At 45.4% G+C, this 18944-nt stretch overlaps 1 protein-coding gene across 8 annotated transcripts in view; it reads right to left on the bottom strand.

The window, feature by feature from the left end:
• Sgsm2 (small G protein signaling modulator 2) overlaps positions 1-18930 on the bottom strand; it is a 50533-nt gene extending 31603 nt beyond the window's left edge. Inside the window, exons 1-2 of one of the 8 annotated variants that reach the window (XR_003848809.1) lie at positions 17946-18648; positions 13602-13677 (exon numbers count right to left, since the gene is read on the bottom strand). Coding sequence is in view for 7 of the 8 variants with exons in the window: in XM_029561458.1 (XP_029417318.1) it covers positions 13602-13677; positions 17946-18041 (172 nt within the window). In the remaining variant the exon portion in view is untranslated. Of the gene's footprint in view, positions 1-13601; positions 13678-17945; positions 18649-18674 lie in introns of those variants that run through there. The other 7 variants (XM_008828807.3, XM_008828806.3, XM_029561458.1 and 4 more) reach the window with 7 other exon arrangements.
• Between the last annotated feature and the right edge of the window lie 14 nt (positions 18931-18944).

Below are 18944 nucleotides of genomic sequence, written 5' to 3'. Positions count from 1 at the left end.
CCCCAGATGGTGGCTCACAACTGTCGGCACTGAGTTCCAGGACAGCTGGGGCTACAGGGAGACCCTGTCTCAAAAAAACCAAAAAAAAAAAAAAATCTTGGGGAGGGAAGGAGGGAGGGAGAGAAAGAGGGCAGAAGAAAGAGTCTCATCCAGCTTCTGATGGGGAGAAGAAAAAAACTGGCCTGATTTTCTGGAACCAAGGTAAGGAAAATGAGATTCATGCCACACATGCTTATTTTCTTTATCCTTCAGGGCATGTTGGGCAAGGTCTGTTCACAGAAGGCTCACTCTGGCATCCCAATGAGCCAGGCCAGAGCCAGCCCCTCCCACAGTACACAAAGGCTGAGAACATTCACCCAGAGGCAAGGGACCCACTGTCTCCCAGCATCTCTGGATACTATGAGCCCTGTCAGATGACCGCAGCTGTGTCTCCACAAGGGCAACTTCTCCACAATGTCCCCACTCCTCCAGGCTCCACTCCTGGCTAGGTCCCATAAGCACACCAGGCACAGACTTTGGACAAAGACAGGTGTGGGTTCAAACGCTGGTCCCGCTTTAAGCTACATCCCAGCCCCTCCTTCTTAAAGAATAAATCATTTCATTGAGGGAAACATCAACCTCCCATATACCCCCCATATACCCATTACCCAATTTAAATAGTTCCTAAGTCATGACAAATTTTGTTTTAGCTGAATCACATGCAACCAATTTTTCTTACCCTTGGACTTATTTTATTTTTTGACAGGGTCTCCCTGTAGCTCCAGTTGGCCTGGAACTCCCTATATAGTGCTGGCCATGATCTCACAGAAATTCACCTACCAAGTGCTGGGATTAAAGGTGTGTACCACCATGCCCTGCCCTGGGACAACTTTTAAATAACTAGACTCATGTACCTACAGTAATAATTGTAATTACTTTTCTACTTATTTATTTATTTATTTATTTATTTATTTATTTATTTATTTATCTAATTTATTTATTTGGCCTTTTTGAAACAGGGTCTCCCTGCAGCTCCAGCTGGCCTAGAACTCACTATGTAGACCAGGCTGGCCTTGAACTCACAGATATATGCCAGCCTCCAAGTGCTGGAACTACAGGCATGTTCTATCACACCTGGCTTTACTTTTCTTTTTTTAAATCCAGTATCTTACTATGTAGCTCTGGATGGCATAAAACTTGCTATATAGACCAGGCTGGCCTCAAGCTTGCAACAATCCTCCTGCCTCTGCCTCCTAAGTGCTAGGATTACAGATATATACCATAATGCTCAGTCCTAATAATAATTACTTAAAATGACCAAATTTCCTCATTGAGTTCCCAGAGTTCAAATTTCTCCAATTGTCTAGGTGTTTCAGGTTCCCAGAAATGTGGGTTCCTAAATGGAATCTTGGGCTATGTTTGAGGAGGATTTCCAGGGAAGGTTCAAGAACAAGTAGGTTATTGAGTACCCACAACATACCCAGCTCCTGTGCTGTGTGCTTTACTTGCATGGCTCTTTTGGTTTTCTGCCTGTTTCAAGTGTCGGGAATGGAACTCAAAGCCTTGCACATGCTGGGCAAGAGCTCTACCACTGAGTTAAGCATCTACCTAGCCCTGTATGGCTTTTCCAATCCTCACATGACTTTCTTGGAGTAGGCTCAGAGATGAGTAATTGGCTATGGGTTACACACTCAGTGACCAAGTCAGTAAGTGAACCTCAGTCTATCTGTCTCCAAAGACACAGCCACTGACCAAATCACTTGCCTTTGGCCTTGCCCTAGCACAGTGGGAGAGGAACCAGTTGTTCTGGACAGCCTGCCTTCCTATTTGGTCAGAGCTGAAAAGCTGAGAAGCAACCTGATTTGTTCATTTCTGGATGGAAAGCAGAAGCTAGCTAGCCTGAGAATAAGCTAGGGTGCAGGAGGGAAGGAGTTCCTTTTGCTGAAAAGAGACAGGCTGGAAACTGCCTGGAGTGTCACAGAATGTGCAGAAACATCCCCAGGTGGGATGCAGGCTCCTGAAGCACCTGCTGCTCTCCCAGCTTATCAGCATCTCCTTGCCTTTCCCTGAAGGAGCTCACTGCAGGAACACCTAATTGGTTAATGAAAGCTGCTTAGCAACAGGGAGCTGATTAATAAAGAACCATGTTATTCCCTGCTCTGTAGACTCCACCCCCATCGCCCATTACAGCTCATCCTTAGCCTCAAGTAACCTTCAGGTTGACCCATCTGCACAAGAGGGCAGGAAAGCTGGTGACTGAGGAGAAAGGGCCCATCTTCAATGCCTTGTGGCTGGTGATGGTATGAGAAGACATACTGAGTCTGAAAGCCTGCTCGTCAAGAGCAGAATCCTCTCTCAGCTACCAAAGGTTAAGGGTGTAGGTCAGTGGTAGATGCTTGCCTAGCATGCATCATCAGTTCAATCCCCAGTAGAGCAGCAGCAGCAACAACAAACCAACCCTAGCACTCATCAGAATAGAGAAAGGAGAGGCTACTGTGGAAGGACTCTCAGATCTGAGTCAAGGGATGGCAGGCAGAGAAACATAGTTTCATAGGTTGATGCCTAAATTACTTAATTACCTCGAATCTCCTGATGGCAAGGGAATAACCATGCTTGAGATGCAAGGTTCAAAGATACAACTTGGGACAATTTGCTACTTAATGCTGACCCCGTGTGGTCTGCCCATAGTACATGTTAAAAGCACCTCCTCCATGGGAGAGTAGCAGGAGACACAGCCAAAAGGGTTATGGGTGGAAAGGAGGGTTCACAAAGAGTCACAGGGAAAACAGAGACTATTAATTTGATTCAAATGGGAATTGAACTGAGGATTTTAGGGATGCTAAACAAGTATTCTACCACTGAACTCCAGGTCCGTGCATGTAGGTGCCCCTGGAGGCCAGAAGAAAGCATATGATTCCCTGAAACTGGAATAATAAGCAGTTATGAGTCACCTGATACAGGTACTGGGAACCAAACCCTGGTCTTCTGTAAGAGCAGTAAGTGGCTCTTAACTACTGAGCCACTTCTCTAGGCACCCCTTGCCCACTCTGTATTTTGGGAAATGGTCTCCTGTAGCCCAGTCTGGCCTCCAAGCTACTGTATTATCTGAGGATAACCTTGAACTCTATTTTTAGAAGATTTTTAAAAATGTGTATGACTACTTTGCCTGCATGTACATATGTACACCGCATGTGTACTTGGTGTCCACAGAGGTCAAACCATTCTCAGTTGCCATGTGGGTGCTGGGGACTGAACCCTGGCTCTCTGCAAGAGCAGCAAGTGCTGTTTACTTCCAAGTCACTGTTCCAGTCCTAGTCTTTTTAAAAAAAATATTTTATTTATTATTTTTATTTTATGTGTATGAGTGTATTGCCTGCATGTAAGTGAGTGCACCCATGTTGTGCAATGCCATGGAGGTCAGAAGAGGGCTTCAGATTCCCCTGGAACTGGAGTTAAGGATGGTTCATAGTCATCATGTGGGTGTTGGGAATCGAACCCCTTGGGTCCTCTGCAAGAGCAGCCAGTGCTCTCAACCGCTGAGTCATCTCTCCAGCCCCACAGTCCCAATCTTTTTTATTTTTTGAGATTATGTGGCCCTGACTGGCCTGGAACCTGCTATATAGACCAGGGTGGCCTGGAACTCACAGAGATCTACCTGCCTCTGCCTCCTGAGTGTAGAGATTAAAGGTGTATGCCACCACACCCAGCTTCCAGTTCCAATCTTAAACTTTTTATTGATTTACTTTTATTTTTTGTGTATGAGTGTTTTGCCTGCATGCATGTAAGTGTACCAATGCTTGAAGAGGCCAGAAGAGGCTGTTGGAACAGTCAGTGTTCTTAACCACTGAGCCATCTCTCCAGCCCCAACAACAAACATTTTTATATACTGAACCATCTTGATGGCCCAATCTTGAACTCTTGTGTTAAAATTTAAATTACTGTGTTTACAGTCAGGCATGGTGGTGCATGCCTTTAATCCTAGCACCTGGGAGGCAGAGGCAGGGGGATCTCTGTGAGTTCAAGGCCAGCTTGGTCTACATAGTGAGTTCTAGGCCAGCTGGGGATACATGGAGACCCTGTCTCAAAAAAACAAAAAACAAACAAACAAAAAAAATTACTGTGTGAGACAGGTGTGGTGGTGCACGCCTTTAATCCCAGCACTTGGGAGGCAGAGGCAGGCAGATCTTTGTGAGTTCAAGGCCAGCCTGGTCTATATAGTGAGTTCCAGGACAGCTGCTAGGGCTACAGAGAGACCCTGCTTCAAAAAGACAAAAAAAAAAAAAAAATTACTGTGTGTACATGAGCCACAGCATGTGTGTAGAGGTCAGAGGACAACCCTGTGGTGCTAGTTCTCTTCTTCCTTTGTTAAAAAAATTTTATTATTTTTATTTTATGTGTACGCATGTATTGCCTGCATGTAAGCACACCCGTGTTGTGCAATGCCTGCGGAGGACAGAAGAGGCTGTTGGATCCCCTGGAACTGGAGTTACGGACAGTTGTTAGCTGCCATGTGGGTGCTGGGATTCGAACCCAGGTCTTCTGCAAGAACAGTCAGTGTTCTTAACCAGTGAGCCATCTCTCCAGACCCTCTTCCTTCTTTACATGGGTTCTGGGGATTGAACTCAGGTAATCAGGCTTGTATCCTTTGATGGCAAGTGCCTTTATCTGCTGAGCCATCTTGCCAATTCCCCCCACCCCAATTCTTGGTATCTCCCTGGGATTATAGGTGTGAGCCACCAGACCCAGCTTCATCAGTAAGTCTTTACATTATAATTTAAACATTTGAAGACCAGGCTAGAGGGTACATACAGGTCAGTGATAGAGTTCCCTCATATACAAGGACCAGAGTTTAATCCTCAATATCAAAACTAGAAAAGACCCTCCAAAAAAAAAAAAAAGACCACATTATGGTCTTAAAAATGCAAACCTGACAAGAAGGGGATGTCAAAGATCCTTTTTCTTTTTTCGGTATTTTTGACACAGGGTCTCTCTGGCCTGCTATGTAGAGCAGGCTGGCCTCAAACTCACAGAGATCTGCCTGCCTCTGCCTCTCAAATGCTGGGATTGAAGGTGTGTGCCACCATGCCTGGCTTGTTTTGAGACAGGATCTCATATAGTCCAAGCTAGTCTTCAGCTCCCTATGTGGCTGAGGCTAGCCTTCAATTCCTCATCTTCCTGCCTCTACCTAGATGGAATGCAGAGATTACAGGTATACACTACACACCCATCTTAACAAGGAAGGTTTCTACTTGCAGGGCATGAGTGGCTTCTGGACAGACAGGTTTAGAAGCCACCACAGCAAACATTCAACAAATGCACCTTGCTTGCTGGTCCTGTCAGTCCTGCCCCAGAGTCCTGCTCCAGTCCTAGAGTAATAGGAACTGAAGTCTGGTCACAATTTTCCTAGGTTTGCCCCATGGTCAGGTTGTAATTCAGGGATTCTTTAGTTCTATTTCTAAGGCTCTCTTGGAAGATTCTGTTACCATCTAAGGGTCTTGATCACGTTCCTTTTGTCTGCCAATTAAAGAATTAAATGTCAGGAAAAATCTGACACAGCAGAAAGCAACAAGTAACAAACTTTATTAAGTAAAGAAACAAGGTCAGGTGTGATAGCACAGGTCTTTAGTCCCAGCACATAGGACACAGAGGATCTCTCAGATGGAGGGTAGCCTGGTCTACATATCTATATAGGGAGTTCCACATCAGCTGGGGTTACAGGGAAACCTGTCTCAACCCGCCCCCCCCAAAATAAACACATGCACGCACACACAGTCACACAGAAAGAAAAGCTCCTACAGAGAGCCCTCAGGCCTTTGTCTCAGACCAAGAAGTCAGAAATGTGCCATGTTTATTACTTATTTATCAATGGCCTCTTCCCTATCTATCTACCTGTCAAAAACATGGCAAGTTCCCAGATCCTCAGTTCTATTTCCAGTTCAAATGTCTAGAATTGATGAAGTTCAGGCCTGGTTCTCCTCAGTTACCCCATTGTCTTTTGCTTGTAACAAGGCTGAATATATATATATATATTATGTGTATGTATGTTTTGCCTGCATTTGTGTAAATGCACCTGTGTCATACAATGACACTGGTTGTCAGAAGAGGGCATTGGATTCCCTGGAACTGGAGTTACAGACAGCTGTTAGCTGCTATGTGGATGCTGGGATTGGAACCCAGGTCTTCTGCAAGAACAGCCAGTGCTCTTAACTGCTGAGCCATCTTTTATATATTATGTGTATGTATGTTTTGCCTGCATTTGTGTAAATGCACCTGTGTCATACAATGACACTGGTTGTCAGAAGAGGGCATTGGATTCCCTGGAACTGGAGTTACAGACAGCTGTTAGCTGCTATGTGGATGCTGGGATTGGAACCCAGGTCTTCTGCAAGAACAGCCAGTGCTCTTAACTGCTGAGCCATCTTTCCAGCACCCACTTTTTAAAAAATATTTTATTATTTTTTATTTTATGTGTATGAGTGTGTTGTCTGCATGTATGTGAGGGCACCTGTGTCATGCAGTGCCCCGGAAATCAGAAGAAGGCTTCAGATTCCCCTGGAACTGTAGTTAAGGCGGTTTGTAGCCGCCATATGGGTGCTGGGAATCGAACCTGGGTCCTCTGCAAGAGCAGTCAGTTCTCTTAATCGCTGAGCCATCTCTCCAGCCCTGTACCCATCTTCTTAAACTGTTGGTTGTGACCTCATGTGGGGTTGTCAGAAGCGGGAGTCATAAAAAATTTAGCAGAAGTAAAAGGTTTCTGAATATGCAACAACTAAAAAGTAATTCAAAGTCAAACATGAAGGGCTGGCAAGATGGTTCAGTGGGTAAGGGCATTTGCCAACAAGTTTACTACCTGAGCTTGAGCCCTGGGCCTCACATAACGGAAGGAGAGAACTGACTCTCACAAGTTGTGCTCCAAGCTTCAGACATATGCCATGGCACGAGTACCTTCCCCTGCCCACAATAAATACAAAAATATAAAAAATCTAATGTGTAATGAATGCTAGTTGTTCCTGGCAGTACTCATCAGTGTTGTAGCATGACTTCCTGCAGCCTTGGCTCTGAACACGCATTGTGCACTTTATATTGTGTATGCCATGCAATGTCAGCAACACTGTCTGTAATGCCTTTTCTCAGATTTGAGATTACTGTATGTTATCAATTGCAATGTTTTTACTGTAGCAAGTTTTCTGCGCTGATAGAAATGCAACAGATTAACTGCAGAAAAAAACCCCTAGTATTTTTTTGCCATCATTCCTTAGAATATATTGAATTAGTACATCTTCGTATTGTATTGTCATATTTTTTAACAAATATTTTATTTATTTTCTGTGTATGAGCATATTCCCTCATGTAAGTAAGTGTATCATGTCATATAGTGCCTGTGGAGGTCAGAAGAGGGCGACAGATACCCTGGAACTGGAGTTGTGAATAATTTTTAGCTGCCATGTGGGTTGCTGGGTTTTGAACCAGGGTTCTCTACAAGAGCAGACAGTGGACTTTTTTTTTTTTTTAATGAGACAGGGTCTCCCTGTAGCCCCAGCTGGCCTGAAACTCCCTATGTAGACCAGGCTGGTCTCAAATTCACTGAGACGCACCTGCCTCTGCCTCCAGACTGCTGGGATTAAAGTGTAATACCACGCCTAGAAATATTTAATTCTTTATGTAAAATAAATAAAAACATCCATTTCATTAGCATGTAACCTTGGAGGTCAGGAGAGGGCTTTGGATTCCACTGGAACTGGATGGAGTTAAGGATGGTTCATAGCCGCCATGTGGGTGCTGGGAATCGAACCTGGGTCCTCTGAAAGAGCAGTCAGTGCTCTTAACTGCTGAGCCAACTCTCCAGCTCCAACTTTTTGGTTTTTAATAAGTGATAACCAAAGAATTGTTTTAAAATTGCTAGGATTAAAGGTATATGCCACCATGCCCAGCTTATTTTAAAATTCTTTAAGAGTTTTATCAGTAAATGTTGGACTTTTATATCTATTATATATACCTATATGCCTGGGTTTATGAAAAAATCTCTCAAAGCAAAATGGGGCCAGGAGTTGAAAATGTTTAAGAAGCCCTGCACTAGGGAATGGGGTCACTCCATGGCTGGGCCAGTCTCCCAGGACTTCACTCTGCCCCAATCTCTCATCTCATGCTTTGCAGTCTCACTCCTCCCAGAATAAAGCTGAATTCTGAGTGGGGTTAGGATAGCAGCAAAACTTAATATAAGTTTGGATCTATTCAGACTAAAAATGCATTTCTGAGCATTCTCCCAAGGATGAGGAGACTGCCATACCAAAAAATGTGTGTGTGGGAGGGGGTGCTTGTGGGAAGGTAGCAAGGTAGCTCAGTGGGTAAAGGTTCTTGCCATGCAAGTCTAGTGATCTGAATTAGATCTGAGGTACTTATGTAAAGGTGAGTGGAAAAAACCAACTCCACAAAGCTGTCCTTGGACCTCTTTATACACGCGTCCCCCTTCCATCATACACACACACACACACACACACACACACACACACACACATACACACACAAAAAAGCCAGAAGGGTGGCATTTTCAATTAGTACATATCTAGTTCTTTCTCCCCTTCCTTCTAAGAATCCCTGGTTATGATTCTGTGTGGCTTACAGGTAGGGAGAAAAAGGCTGATAATGATTGCTTTGAAATCAGTCTTGTTCTGAGCCCAATTTGAACACCAATTTTGAGTAAGCATAAGGATTCCTTTTTTGTGTTAGCAGATGCCCCAGTTGCCTCAGCTTGATGCTGTTGGCAACTCCTCCTGCTCATCAGCGCCTCAGTTACTATGTACTGAGCCCAAGGCAGAGTCAACATACTGGCAGAGGCCTGCAGATGCCTTTTGTTTGGCCCACACATTTTTAAAATTTTTTAATTTTTAATTTTTATTTTATGTGTATGCATGTATTGCCTGCATGTAGGTAAGTGCACCTGCGTCATGTAATGCCCGAGGTCAGAAGAGGCTGTAGGATCCCCTGGGACTGGAGTTATGGATAGTTGTTAACTGCCATGTGGATGCTGGGATTCAAACCCGGGTCTTCTGCAAGAACAACCAGTATTCTTAACTGCTGAGCCATCTCTCCAGCACCAGGCCCACACATTTTTTTTAAAAAATGGGAATGAGTTGTGAGCATTTACAAAGTTGGAAATTTCATACAAAATCCCAGACTCGGGGCTTGCAAGTTGCCAGCCTAGCTGCAGGTTCAGCCAGAGAATTCAGCGAGAAATAAGGCAGGAAGTGTTGAACAGGACACCCTCTTATAGTCTCTGCACAATGGTATGGATACCTGCATAAACCATCACACACATATATCACACCTACACCCACCCAAAAGAATTAGAAAAAAGCTCAGATTTGGGTTGGAGAGATGACTCAGTGAAATGCTTGCCTCTTAAGCATGAGGACCTGAGTTTGATCCCCAGAACCCATGTAAAAAGCCAGGAAAGCTGGGGTGTGCTTGCAATCCCAGCACTAGGTAGGTGGACATACGAGATCCCTGGGGCTTGCTGGCCAGTCAGCCTTGATTAATTGGTGGGCTCTAGATCGCAATGAAGAGACCCTGTCCCCTAAAACAAAGTGGATGGCTTCTGAGAACAACTGAGGTTGACCTCTGGCCTCTACATGTACCCACACCCACAAACAAGCATACCCATGAACATGCCTATGAGCATGTCCACAAACATCTAAGTACACCCACCCATGAAAACATACACACATGCGTGCGTATGTATACACACACACACACGCACACACACACACACACAGAGTCCTAGACTTCCAGTTTCTCTTAAAATGAGACCATGAGAAGTTTAGACCTGGATTCCTATGGCAGCTCAATAGGCGCTGACACTCTTCACCTGGGACAAGGGCATTGCAGGTCACTGCAGTCCCTGCAACTGCCTACCTACCTTCTCACATCTGGAACGTCTCACTTGTAGACATTTTTTTGCCAGACCCTGTGGCATTTATATTTGCATTAGTGACCCTTAGGTACCTTAGAGGACCAGCAAAACAGGACAACTCTTGCTCCCAAACTAAGTTTAAAACCCTAGAAACTTGAAGGCTTTGTTCTATTACAACTGAAAATGATTGAAAAAAAAATTTTTTTTCAATGACATTCTGGTCTGATTAAAAGTGCTCTGAGCTTCAGGCAGGAGACTCTGCTCCCAGAGGGTTGGGAATCCTTGACCAACTGCAGGAGAGCTGACAGGTGTTTCTCACCTAATCAGCCTGAGTGGGGGACACCAGAGTTCTTCTCCTGCTATCTCCCTCCAGTCCTTTTCTTTGCTCTCCCAGGGCCATCCACATATGGCACCCATGAAGAAGCTGTTTTCACTATTTGGCTGTTTTCTGTAGTATGAATGTGTTCTGTGACAAAGTCTACCACCAAGTTCTCCAACCCTCCAAAGTCCTGGTAATGGCAGAAATAGTTCATATCAAGAGGACATAGCACAGGTAGAAAGTACAGTCCCAGGGCTGGAGAGATGGCTCAGTGGTTAAGAGCACTGACTGCTCTTGCAGAGGACTCAGGTTCGATTCCCGGCACCTACAGGATGGCAGTTCCTAGCACCCACATGTTGGCTAACAACCTTCTGTAACTCCAGTTCTAGGGGAATCCAGTGCCCTCTTCTGATCTCCATGGGTGCACTCACATACATGCAGGCAATACACTCATATGCACAAAAAATATATATAATAATAATAAAGATTTTTTTTTAAAAAAAAGAAAGTGCAGTCCCAAGATGCTTCAAAGCTATTATTACACTGATAAGGCTCCCCCAATACCATCAACTTTTTCTTCCTCCATAGCATGGGTTCTAGGAAGAAGGGGTTAAGTGTTTGTTGTAGACTGGGGAATCAGGGTATCATAGGAAGGAACTAGGGAAACTCATCCAAAGCCTGTAAACCTAGCTTCAGTCTTGATGTTCAAAGGAGAAGGAAAGAAAGGTATTTTCCGCTCTTAAAGTGCTAGGAATGTTCACAGGTGTCAACTCAATCCCCATAAAAATTTGAGAAGGGATTATTGCCCTGATTTTAAAGGAGTAAACTGGGGGTGACAGAAGAAAACTAGTTCAAGCTGGGCATGGTGGTGCATGCCTATGATTCCAGCAATTAAGAGGCTGAGGCAGGAAGATCAAGAGATTGAGTGAATTCAAGGCCAGTCTATGATAGATATTGAGAAAAAAACAGAGCAGTGGAAGGAGGGAGGGAGGAGGGATGGAGAAGAGAGAGGGCGAAGGGAGGAGAGAGAAGGAGAATGGGGGGAAGGGAATAGGAGAGAGAGAGGGAGGGGGAGAAGGAGGAGGAAGGGAAAGAAACTTGTCCAGGATGGCTCAAGTGGTAAGTGTTAGGGTTCCAAATAGCAGCAGTTTCCCCCCTCCCCAACAGGGACCTCACCTTGACCTTTGGAGTCAAGGAAAACAAACTCTACTGAGAAGCAGAGAAGCAGCCTGCCTTTCCTTTGACCTCCAAAGATAAGATAAGCAGATTCTACCTGATAACCAGAGATTTTAGAAGCTGTTTTTCTCTCATCTTAAGAGGGAAAAAGTAAACACTTCCACACCCTAATCCTACCTGCTTCCCCCTCCATGATTTCTCCCCCAAACATTCCCCCTTCCACACCCTAAAGCCCCCATATATAAAGTCCCAGCTCACAGCCCGTGGGCGGTGGACATCTTTCCTTGACATCTTTCCTTTCCCTGACATCTTTCCCTTCCCTTCTCCTCTCCCTTCCCTTCCCTCCCCTCCCCTCCCCTTCCCTTCCCTTCCCAGACATCTTTCCCTGACATCTTTCCCTTCCCCTAGGGAAAGGTGCCCCGTGCGAAATAAAGCTGTATCCCGCTGAGAATTCCATCTGTGCCTTGGTGCCTCATCCATCCTCTCGTGCTCTCCACCGCACCTGCCCACTTCTCTCCAACATTCCTACCTATCAGTAAGGATTCAAAGTCCTGTGTCACCCAGCTTCTGCTCACTGGATGCCTCTCCTAATCACCCCCCACCCTGTAACTCTGTTTTATTTTCCTATATAGATCTTGTCACTACTTATCTTCCCAAGATACATCCTTTTATGCATTTTTTTCTGTCTCTTTCTCAACAGAATGCATGTTCCTTTGGCAGACACTGTTCATCTTTTCTCTGCCATTTTGCTGCATAGAAAATACTATCTAGAGTGTTGCTGGACTTATGGAAAGGGCAATTCTGCTTCACTACACTGTTGTCAAAAAGCAGGGCTACCAAGACAGCTCAGTGGGTAAAGGTGTTTGCCTTGCCAGGTGTGGTGGCGCACACCTTTGATCCCAGCACTTGGGAGGCAGAGGCAGGTGGATCTCTGCGAGTTCAAGGCCAGCCTCGTCTAATTCCAGGACAGCTGGGATTACATGGAGACCATGTCTCAAAAAGACCAAAAACAAAAAAGGTGTTTGCCTCAAAGCCCGATGTCCTGAGTTTGATCCCTGTGCCCACATGGTGGAAGGTAAGTTGTCCTCTGACCCCCACATGTGTCCTATGGTGCATGCACACACATATACCAAATAAATAAAATGTATTTACAAAATTAATAATAAAGCATCCCCTCTGAGCACATGGTTAGCATATGCTAATTCCCTGGGTTTGATCCCTGGTATCCTCCCTCTCTTTGGGAGTATTAGAGGATGATCAAGTTTCTAGAAATCAAAGAAACAAACAAACAACAAAACAACTCCATGTAGCTATAAGCTTTTTTCCTACAAAGGCAATTTTTCTTTCATGTTGAGAAGAAAGTAATGGTAGGTTATGGATAACTTCCCTCTGTTTCTCTCTTCTATGGATGGAAGATTCTGGCTATTCCTCCTAGCCTATGTTTACATTCTTTTGCATCTAACCAAGTGTATGAAGAATTAGGATAATGAAGTAACCAGAAAAATGTGGTTCAGAAAGTACCAACCTTTCCCTAAAGTTAAAAGGATAAATTACGAGTGGTGGATCTCAAATTCAAATTGCCCAAGACAATGGTTCTTAAAGTGTAGTCCCAGGACTAAATACATCAATCTCATCTGTGAATGCATTAGATACAGATTCTCAGGCCAACTCCAGCCCTACTAAAATCAGAAACTTCAGGGATGGAACCCAGGAACAGGATTTTGTTGTTTGGTGACACTGGTAATTGAACTCAGGGTCTCACATACTCTGAGTAAGTGCTCTACCACTGAGTTACATCCCTAGCTCTCTTTTACTTTTATTTTGAGACTAGGTCTAAGTTGCCCAGGCTAACCTTGAACATTCTGTAGCAAGGGCAAGCTTTGAACTTTTGGTCCATCTACCTAAGACTACCAAATAGCTGGGATTATAGGCTTGGAACACTTGACATGGCATAGCTGACAACATTTTAACAAGATCTCAGGTGAAAATTTGGGAACTACTGTCCTAGGATACTAAAAATAAACAAATTCTTACAACTTGGAGATTCTGATTCAATAGGTCTGTGATAAAGCTCAAAGAGATTCCAAAAGCATTTGGGTTGATTTGGACTTGCAGCCAGATTTGAGAGTTACTAACCTAGGGGATTCATCTTTTTCTCATCTCAGGACAATGTGCTCAGCTCTGAGCTTAGGTCCCATCATCCCTAAGTTCACTCACCACACAGAGCAATGATGTGGCTGCTATCTTCATGCACAAACTTCCTGGTGACAGCCTCCTCCATGATTTGCTTCACCTGTGAACAAATGGGCATCATCACTACTTTTATTTAGGTTTTTATTTTTGCTGTGATATCGATTGAACCCAGGGTCACATGCATGGTAGGCTAATATTCTTATCACAGAGCGGCATCCACAGCCTAGCATCATTATTTTTATTTTCCTGAGCAAAGGACTCCTGGAAAGGATAGCTCAGTGGTTAAGCATATGTTTTAGATGCACAAAGCTCTGCTAAGTTCAATCACCAGCATCAAAAGGAAAAATCAGCCGGGCATGGTGGTACACGCATTTAATCACAGCACTCGGGAGGCAGAGGCAGGCAGATCTCTGTGAGTTCAAGGCCAGCCTGGTCTACATGGTGAGTTCCAGGACAGCTGGGGCTACAGGGAGACCCTGTCTCAAAAAGACAAAAAAAAAAAAAAAAAAAAAAAAAAAAGGAAAAATCAGCAACAGAACAAGTCCCCAGAAAGGTAAATAGCATAGTCTAAGTTTTTAGACACTCCCAGCGATGACAAAGATGCGAAGGCTAAGGAAGTATATTCTTTAGCACAGCCTGCTCCAAGCCTTTTAGAAAAAGTAGGAAGAGCGATGTCAAACCCACCAACCCACCAGAGCAAAGGTTCTAGTTCAGATGAAAGGTCCTGCCTTGGAGAACAAGGATAGGAAGCTATTTGCTCATCTGCACTCAGCTGGAGAAGGGCTGGTGGGCAGACACATTGTCCATCAGAGACAGACTGTGTCCTAGTTTGTTTCTTCATTGCTGTGACAAAATACTCTGACCAATACCAACTTGGGGAGGAAAGGGTTTATTTAGCTTACATCTCCCAGGTCACAGTTCATCAGGGAGCCCAAGGTAGGAACTCAGGGCAGGAACCTGGAGCACAGGCCATGGAGGATCACTGCTTACTGACTGGCTTCCCAGACCCCTGCTCAGCCTGCTTTCTAATGCAAAAGAGGCCCACCTGCCCAGGAGTGACACTACCCACAGTGAGCTGGGCCCTCCCACATCACTCAACAATCAAGAAGGCCCCCACAGACATGACCACAGGCCAGACCAATGAAGGCAATTCCCCAGTTGAGGCTCCCTCAACCCAGGTGTGTCAAATTGACACTAAAGCTATCCAGTACAGACTGTTTCCACAAGCTGAAGACACACAACCTGCCTCTCCTTTTCTGAGGATAGGGGAAGGTCCATCCATGCCTCATCAACTCCCATTCATTCTATTCAGGATCTAAATTCATTAAACCTATGAAAAGAGTCTGTATGAGAATCTTATAGACTTGATGAACAGAAACAGAATATATGTGTGCACATACCTGAATTAAATCCCAGCACTTGGGAGATGGAGGCAAGAGGATCAAGATTTCAAAGCCTGGGCTGGTGAGATGGCTCAGCAAGTAAAAGTACTTACTGAGCTAGTCCAATGACCTGAGCTTGAGTCCCAGAACCCATGTAAAGGTGGAAGGAGAGAACCAACTCCATAAAGTTCCACAAGTATGCTATTGCATGCGTGCACTTGCACACACACACATTCACACACAAAGAATTTGAGGCCAGCCTAGGCTAGGAGACCTTGCCTTAAACAACAAAACAAACAGAATGTATGACCAGCATGTTAGAGTACCCCTGCTCTGTTATTGTCCCCTCTAGTCACCACTTCTACCTAACAGTACCTACTACCCCACCCCCTCCTCCCTTGAGACAAGGTCTTACTTTGTAGCCCTTCTGGCCTGGAAGTCACTATGTAGACCAGGCTGGCCTGTAACTCACATAGATTTACCTGCTTCTGCTTCCCCAGTGTTGGGATTAAAGACATGCACCACCATACTTGGCCTCTACTGTCCTTTTATTTATTTTAATTTTTTTGGTGATGCTGGGAACTGAACCCAAGGCTTTATACATGCTGGGCAAGCAAGCAATCTACCACTGAACTATATCCCTAGACCTCTTTTTTTTGTCTTTTTGAGACAGGGTCTCCCTGTAGCCCCAGCTGTCCTGGAACTCACTATGTAGACCAGGCTGGCCTTGAACTCACAGAGATCCACTTGCCTCTGCCTCCTGAGCGCTGGGATTAAAGGCATATACCACCACTCCTGGCTCTTAGACCTCTTTTTAATTTGAGGAAGGGTCGTACTAAGTCCCCAGGCTGACCTTGGAATCACTCTGTAACACATACAGGCCTTGAACTTTCATTTTTCTTGTCTCTGCATCCCAAGCTGCTGTGATTACAGGCCTGAGTCACCAAGCACAGCCTCTGAATCCTAATTCTATAGGTTAGTTTTACAACTTTTTATACTTTTTAAAAGAAATAAAATAACAGTAGGGTTATTTTGTGACTAGTTTCTTTTGCTTGCATGATTGTGGGATTAGTTTTTGTGTGTGTAACTGCAGATTGTTCACTCCCAATTGTGTGAATATACCCCAATTGACTGGCATTTGGATACTTTCCAGCTTGGGGTTATGAAGAATATGAACATTTCTGGACATGTCTTTTGGTAAACATATGTGCTGGCTTTTTAGAATTTATAGTTCTAGGCAAGAAACTTCTGATACATATATTCTGCTTTACTAGACATCGCCAGATGCTCTCCAAAGTGGCTATAGCCATTTACACTCCCATCAGCAGTGTATGAGGTGCCAGTTAAGCCAATCTGTTGATATGCATGGGGACTCTGCCAGGAGACAGATACCACTGGAAATCAGAGACAGATTTCTTCAAACCTAGTGTAAAATCCTACAGGAAAAGTAGGTCATGGCAGAGACAGTCCTTGTCTTTTTATTTTCCTTCTTTTTTGAGGCAGGGTCTCACTATGTAGGCCAGGCTGGACTCAAACTTGCAGCGATTCTTCTGTCTCAATCTCCAAAGTGCTTGGACTGCAGACAGGTGCTACCCTGCTCAGTGTCAGTCCTTGCTGTTCTTTGTACAGAATGCAGTATCTGATGTTGTCATGGCTCCCAAGATACTCTCCTATCATGCACTGTACTGTTTGAAGACAGGTAGAACACCCAAATCCTGAAGAAGGGGGGAAGCATCTAGAGGCTCCTCCTTGCTGGAACTGCTCATGGTTAGTAGTTAGATCAATGAGGATCAGATGGGATAGATTCTTGCACTCTAAACTGTTAAAAGTTTCCTATATTTCATCCCAATGGGTGTTTGCATCAAGCAAAGCATAATTGCACAGCTAAAGATCTATAGGCATCTGGAGGGACATATATTTAGGATGGGAAGACTCACTGATGCTCTTGGAATTATACAAGAGGTCCTCTGTGAAGGGACAGCCTTGCCTATAGCTACCTCAGCTGCCTCTTCTTGTAGCTGAGAAAAAGATATGAAAGGATATGGTTCTCCCAGAAAAATACATAGAGTTCAGAGCAGGCCAACCTTTGTCAGGAAAATATGGCCTCTGTCAGTAGCATGCCTTGGCTCGAGCGCATCTGCACTCTCTTACACATTCATGGCATACTGTTGTCTTTTTTTTTTCAATCTTTCTTTTTTGGGGGGGTTCTCCCTGTAGCCCCAGTGGTCCTGGAGCTTGCTATGTAAACCAGGCTGGTCTCAAACTCACAGGAATCCACCTGCCTCTGCCTCCCAAGTGCTGGGATTAAAGGCAAGGACTACCATGCCCAGCTATACTATCATGAAATCATATAGTCTTTTAAGTACTGGAAAGAAAATCAAATGACATTTTCAAAAGTATTTCCCAATATGCTAATCAGTTCTCAAATTTGGGTCACACCAATAACCCTAGCAACGCACCTACTATTCAGGTACAGCCATTTGTTTCTACTCTTTCTGAATGAACTCTCAGTGATTATCCCCAGAAAGAGAGTTTGATGACAGAGATTTTTCTTTTCCTCAGGGAGGACAAAGCTGAAGTGTTAACACTGATCTGATATACCCTTGGTTTAAGATAGCCTCACTTGGCCCCTTCATAGCAAAAGCACCAGGAAGCTGCTCACACAAGCTGGAACAGGGATGGCTTCAACGTCTCTGTCAAGGAGAGGCAAAGCTAGGCACAGGAGACAGGCCATGGAATGTAGGATGAGAGCTCAGAGCCTTCTCAAATCCTAAAACTCTAAGGAGTAAGTGAAACAATATGGTAAATGTTCATATATGAGAGGGCATATCCCTATTTTTAAGAGATTTAAAAAACAAAGCAAAGCCGAGACTAAAAAGGTTCAAGTAACTTTACTCAAGGTCACACATAATCAGGACTAGACTATTCTAAAGTTAATGCTTTCCCAGAAAATCTCACAGTTTACAAGGTTAGCAGATTTATTTACCAAATAGTCACTGAGTGCCCCCGAAGAGTGCCAGGTACTGGATACAGAACAGTGAACAAAGGAGTCAAATTTCCTGACTCGGTGGAGTTCAAACATCTGGCAGGCAAAGCTAGAGAGTCAGGTTGCGGAAGGAGGCCTCATTCATTTCTTCTACAATGATGAGCTCTCACAAGCTGGTGAGTCATTCATATTCCACCCCCCCGCCCCCCCCCGAAATTGAAATGAGCTTTCGAGCACTAACAAGGCAAAGGGGGTTAGGAGAGAGAAACACTGCTTTCTGAAGGATTTCCCTCAAAAGGAAAAAAATGCGAGTCTGAAAAACCGTTCTTAAAAAGACCCGGGTTCCTGGCTAAGGAGGTGGGCGTGGATCGAGAAACAGGGAGGTGCGGCCAACCCTCTGGCAGCCAGGACTGAGATGCTCAAGGAATACGGGCGGGGGGAAGGGGGGAGTTGCAGACGCCCGGGAGCCGACCCGCCCAGGCCGCCGGGACCCCACCCCCTCCCCCGGCTGCTCAGGCGATGAAGGGGCGTCGGGTCCTCCAGAAATCGCCGCCACCCCTCCCCCGACTCCCGGGTGCTGCAGCCTACAGAGCGGGGAGCTGCGGGACCACCCAACAAACAAGCCGCGGGGCGCCAAGCTGGCCCCCGGGCCCGGGACGCAGCTGCCGGGGATTGGGACGCCGAGACTTCGGCCCTGGGTAGCGCGCGAGGGCAGAGCCCCGGCGTTACCTCCTTTTTCACGTTCCACAGCAGTTTTTCCTTGACTGCGTCCTCGGCGCTGCCCATGGTGCCCAGGGTGGCTGGGAGGCGGCGGCAAAGGGTCCCCCGAGCCCCCCGCGCGCCCTGGCTGCCTCGGCGCCTCTCGGCTCAGCGCCCCACGCGCAAGGCGGAGCCCCCGTCCGCCGCGTTCCCCGCCTGCCGCCGCCGCCGCCGCCGCAGCCACTGCCCGGTGCTTGGCTCCGCAGCCATCTTCCGAGCCCCGCACGAACGTCAGGATAC

The sequence above is a fragment of the Nannospalax galili genome, unplaced genomic scaffold, assembly GCF_000622305.1.
Source record: "Nannospalax galili isolate Female #2095 unplaced genomic scaffold, S.galili_v1.0 scaffold212, whole genome shotgun sequence".
NCBI lineage: Eukaryota > Metazoa > Chordata > Mammalia > Rodentia > Spalacidae > Nannospalax > Nannospalax galili.
This window is presented reverse-complemented; position numbering and strand designations above follow the sequence as displayed.